General features: G+C 38.2%; 1 protein-coding gene and 1 pseudogene across 1 annotated transcript in view; one reads left to right on the top strand and one right to left on the bottom strand.

Annotated features, from left to right (window-relative positions):
• The window catches only part of LOC135226659 (heat shock 70 kDa protein-like), a 2,340-nt pseudogene extending 2,200 nt beyond the window's left edge, over nt 1-140 (bottom strand).
• LOC135227157 (heat shock protein HSP 90-alpha) overlaps nt 1-5,091 on the top strand; it is a 47,274-nt gene extending 42,183 nt beyond the window's left edge. The window contains exons 2-6 of the mRNA XM_064267045.1: nt 1,059-1,317; nt 1,487-1,889; nt 2,071-3,084; nt 3,694-4,043; nt 4,612-5,091. Coding sequence (XP_064123115.1) covers nt 1,073-1,317; nt 1,487-1,889; nt 2,071-3,084; nt 3,694-4,043; nt 4,612-4,741 — 2,142 coding nt within the window. The 5' untranslated portion in view covers nt 1,059-1,072 and the 3' untranslated portion in view covers nt 4,742-5,091. The remainder of the gene's footprint in view (nt 1-1,058; nt 1,318-1,486; nt 1,890-2,070; nt 3,085-3,693; nt 4,044-4,611) is intronic.
• Nucleotides 5,092-5,300: the final 209 nt, after the last annotated feature.

Genomic DNA, 5,300 nt, shown 5'->3' with positions numbered 1-5,300 from the left:
CAGTAGTAAAGCAATTGCATTAGGTATCATTTGCTAGTGCTGGGTATTCGCTGGCATGGTTTAATATGTTGGTTTCATTGTTGGGTTGCGGACTGGGTGTAAACTAATTATACCCAATATGTAACGGAGAGCAAGTTCATACTCGCTCTCTGCCAATATCCCTGAATTTCTTGGGTGTCAGGTTGGTTTTCTAGTCCCTCATTTATTTGATCAATACTTTCACCTTTTCCTATAACTTGTCTCTCTCTATAGGATGATTGCCTTTTGGGGCTATTGCTCTTATGGCTTTTTAGTATGTTGACTGTTCAAAAGGGTTTTCAGCTGAATATTTAAGGAACGAAGGAAGAAAAATCTGTCCTTTTGTAATATACCTGTGTACCTCTGCCAGGTGGGAATTAACTGTGTAGAAAATTCTCCTTTCAGGTTGTCATAAATATCTGATATATACTTGGGTAATGTACATATGGCATTATTTTTATTTTTGTGCCCATGATTGACAGTGATGTTCTAATTTGCCAGATTTCTTCTTACTAGGAAAATCATTTGAAAAAAAAAATTTGAAATTTATAACATGATAATAACAATCGTATTCCCAGGATCTACAATTACTAGGTATCATACAGGTGTTTTTGTTTGTATGGAGGGCATGTTTTTCATAAGTTTGTGGAGCTCATTTGAAGAAAGTTTATATCTTGATTTTAAATGGTGTCACTGTAGGCATTTGTAAAGGTTTGTTTCAGCATCAGCTTTGGCCCCCACCAACAGCCCCTTTCATTCCTTTTACTACTGTTCATATTGTATCCATTTTTACTTTCCACCCTCTCCTAATAATTGTTTAACTTTTATTTAAACTTTATTTTATTTAACTTTTGAGTGCTGAATGACCTCACAGGTCCTAGTACCTAGCCTTTGAACTAAATTTTGTAGTATTCCAATCCTTTCTTTGATATTATGCAAAATTAGTTATTTAACTTTTAGAATTAGCAGACCGTAGCTTTTTAGCTACAAAAGCACCATTATTTAGGCTGCATGAAGAAACTGACATATTGCTTTTTCAGAAGAGTGAAAGACAATGTCGGACGAGGTAGAGACTTTTGCCTTTCAGGCTGAGATTGCTCAGCTCATGTCCTTGATCATTAACACCTTCTACAGTAACAAAGAGATTTTCTTGAGAGAATTGATCTCAAACTCATCAGACGCCTTGGACAAGGTACGCTACGAGTCACTCACGGACCCTTCAAAGCTCGACACAGGGAAGGAGCTATACATTAAAATTGTACCAAACAAAGATGATAGAACTCTCACCATTCTTGATAGGTAAGCAAAGCTTAACTGAGCTTAATGACTTCATGCAGTAAGTGCCCATTTGTCATAGTTTTTTAAGGGTTTGGTCATTAAATGAATATGATTTTTTCCTTACAAATTGCTGCTACAGACAGATTGGTGTGTGACTTGATAATACGTACTGTAAATTGTCTGTCCACAGTGGAATTGGCATGACAAAAGCAGATCTTGTCAACAACCTGGGTACCATTGCCAAGTCAGGTACAAAAGCCTTTATGGAGGCACTTCAGGCAGGTGCTGACATTTCCATGATTGGTCAGTTTGGTGTAGGATTCTACTCTGCGTACCTCATCGCTGACAAGGTCACAGTCGTTTCCAAGAACAACGATGACGAGCAGTATGTTTGGGAGTCCTCAGCTGGAGGCTCCTTCACCGTGAGGCCTGACCATGGGGAGCCAGTTGGTCGAGGTACAAAGATCACACTCCACCTAAAGGAAGATCAGACAGAGTACTTGGAGGAACGTCGCATCAAGGAGATTGTGAAGAAGCACTCTCAGTTCATTGGCTATCCCATAAAACTTGTAGTCGAGAAGGAAAGGGACAAGGTAAATGTAACTTCGTGAAAATGAAGATTGGTTGTATGTACTCATGTTTTTGTAGTAATTTTTTTATATTATCAAGGTTCTGTGTTAGATTATTTTTAAAATAATTTTTATATGTGTGAGCTGTCCTTTGTGATTCAGTATTTTATGAGACCTTGTTATTAACAAGTAAAACCAATTGCAGGAGTTATCTGATGATGAAGAGGAGGATAAGGAAGAAGAAAAGAAGGATGAGGAAGAGGAAAAGCCCAAGATTGAAGACGTAGGAGAAGATGAAGATGCAGACAAGAAGGATGACAGCAAGAAGAAGAAAACAGTCAAGGAGAAGTACACAGAAGATGAAGAGCTCAACAAGACAAAGCCTTTATGGACCAGAAACCCTGATGACATTTCTCAGGAAGAGTATGGCGAGTTCTACAAATCCCTGACAAATGACTGGGAAGATCATCTGGCTGTGAAGCACTTCAGTGTGGAAGGGCAGCTAGAGTTCCGTGCCCTGTTGTTCCTTCCCCGTCGTGCTCCCTTCGATCTGTTCGAGAACCGTAAGCAGAAGAACAAGATTAAGCTTTATGTAAGAAGAGTATTTATCATGGAGAACTGTGAGGATCTCATTCCTGAGTACTTGAACTTCCTCAATGGTGTAGTTGATTCAGAGGATCTGCCCCTCAATATCTCTCGTGAGATGCTTCAGCAGAACAAGATCTTGAAGGTTATCCGCAAGAACTTAGTCAAGAAGTCTTTGGAACTGTTTGAAGAATTGACAGAGGACAAAGACAATTACAAGAAGTTCTATGAGAATTTTTCAAAGAATCTTAAGTTGGGTATCCATGAAGATTCCACAAACCGTAGGAAGTTGGCTGAATTCCTACGCTACCATACTTCTTCCTCAGGTGATGAGATGTGCTCACTGAAAGACTACATTTCTCGAATGAAGGAGAACCAGAAGCACATCTACTACATCACTGGTGAGTCCCGTGAACAGGTGCATAACTCTGCCTTTGTCGAGAGGGTCAAGAAACGTGGATTTGAGGTCATTTACATGACTGAACCGATTGATGAATATTGTGTGCAACAGCTGAAGGAGTATGATGGCAAGCAGTTGGTATCTGTCACAAAGGAAGGTCTTGAACTCCCAGAGGATGAGGAAGAGAAGAAGAAGTTTGAGGAGCAGAAGACCAAGTATGAGAATCTCTGCAAGGTGAGTAGGAATAGATATTGTGTCCTCATTTCGCATTTGGATTGAATTCTCTGTACGTACATAATAATATTTTAAGGATTAATGTTTAACCTTAAGTTTAGTGGGTGTCATTTATTCCCTCATAGAGCCTCTTCTTGTCTATTTTTGTGCACCTTTCAGACAAGGACACTCGCCCTCTTTTCTGGCATTATCTCCCTCGTAATTTTAGCGAGTCTCCATATGTGAAAGGTGATGTTTTGTCCCCTGTGGGAACAATTACCAGATTTTAAGGTAATTTATTTTCCTAAGTCTTCAAACTTTAACCTGTCATAATGGAGGAACCCCTCCTCTGCTTCCCTGCTTCTATCAGTAGTGTATATCATGCGACCAGAAGTCCAATGGTTAGAGTTGAGTGAAGAGGCATATCTTTTCCCCCACTTTCTTGGTCATCTCCCTTGTTACTTGAAATCAGACCTCTGAGCCTAACAATGGCTCTCCTCGGGCTGGTTCCCTGGAATTAACCTGAGAGAAAAAAAACTACACTTAAAAAAACCGACTTTACTTAGGAACATGGTAATTTTTTAAATGTCATTGTTGGAATTAGTCTGACTCTTAGCTGTTCCACTTCAGGTCATGAAGGATATCTTGGACAAGCGAGTAGAGAAAGTTGTCATCAGTAACAGGCTCGTCACATCCCCCTGCTGTATTGTCACATCCCAGTATGGTTGGACAGCTAATATGGAAAGGATCATGAAGGCCCAAGCCTTGAGGGACACGTCCACCATGGGATACATGGCTGCCAAGAAGCACCTGGAGATCAACCCAGACCACTGCATCGTTGACACCCTCCGCCAGAAGGCAGATGCTGACAAGAACGACAAGTCTGTCAAGGATCTTGTGATGTTGCTGTTTGAGAGCTCCCTTCTGTCCTCTGGATTCACTCTTGAAGATCCTGGTGTCTTTGCCAGTAGAATTTACAGGTAATTACCTTCAATATTTTTAAATTGCTATTTTATTTCAACATGAATAGGGGTATGAATAATTTGCTGTTATAATAGCATGATTTATGCCTAGTGTTGGGTAAACAGGCTGAAAGTCATGCAATGTAATCAGTATTTAGAAAATAATAACTATAATTTATTGGTTAATCATAGAATCTGTTCAGATACTCAAAATTAAAAATCCATGTAGCATAGTTATGTTGTATATAAGCAATAGGTAAATGGAATCAATAGTGAAGATCTAAAAAGTTTTGTTCTTGTCTTGACAGCGATAATGGTCTGTTTATTCTGTTATAGTAACCAATATTTTTTATGCAATAAAATTTTTAAAATTACTTCAGTAATTTTAATAAGATTTCTGATCTTCCCATGTAGTTCTTGGGTGTATTGCTGTTACTTTAGTTGTTGCAAGAATACAAAAAAAAAATTCAGATTCTATTAAACGTGTCATGTGTTAGCATATATAACTAGTATTTTTAAGGTCTAGTGTGGGGTTGGTTCCTTCTGAGAAAATTATATCGTATATATGTATGTCTTTTGTTTCCAGAATGATCAAATTAGGCCTGGGAATTGATGAAGATGACGTGGCTGTTGAAGAATCTGGAGAAGCAGCTGAGGAAGAGATGCCACCTCTCGAAGGTGATGAAGATGCTTCTAGAATGGAGGAAGTAGACTAAATCTACCTCAAAGAATTTCTCATTTCATTTTGTTAGGCATTAGAGTAGTGTTAAGTTTTACTGTACCTGAATATGTCATCTCATTTTGTTAGGAGTTAAGAGCCTTGTCAGTATTATTCATTGTATTCATATTCTGTATATTTATATAAATGAGGCTTTTTTTTGAAACGGTAGGTTCAAAACTTAATGCAGCTGTTACAGGAGCTTTATACAGAAACTATTAGTTGAAATGGTTATTTGTTACCCATATTAGATTGCTTATCCATATTGGACACAAGCAATATGGTTGCAACATTCCACTTTTGTATATATTTGGTGCTCTTTAATTTTGTTATTAAAATGCAACATGATGTTGGTTTTCATTATCACTGACGCGGATACTATTGTGTGGAGTTTGAAATGGAATGTTCATCACCTTGGTAGTGTAACAATTCACTCATAGGGAATTCACACTGCAGAGAAAAGAATTACCTCTTACTTAGAAGGTCAATATGATAGTCTTCAACAAACATCAACATACTACCAAGATTAAAATCAGGAATCAAAGGACAAAATTAGG

The sequence above is a fragment of the Macrobrachium nipponense genome, chromosome 15, assembly GCF_015104395.2.
Source record: "Macrobrachium nipponense isolate FS-2020 chromosome 15, ASM1510439v2, whole genome shotgun sequence".
NCBI lineage: Eukaryota > Metazoa > Arthropoda > Malacostraca > Decapoda > Palaemonidae > Macrobrachium > Macrobrachium nipponense.
Note: the sequence above shows the minus strand (reverse complement) of the source record. Positions and strands in the feature narration are given on the sequence as shown.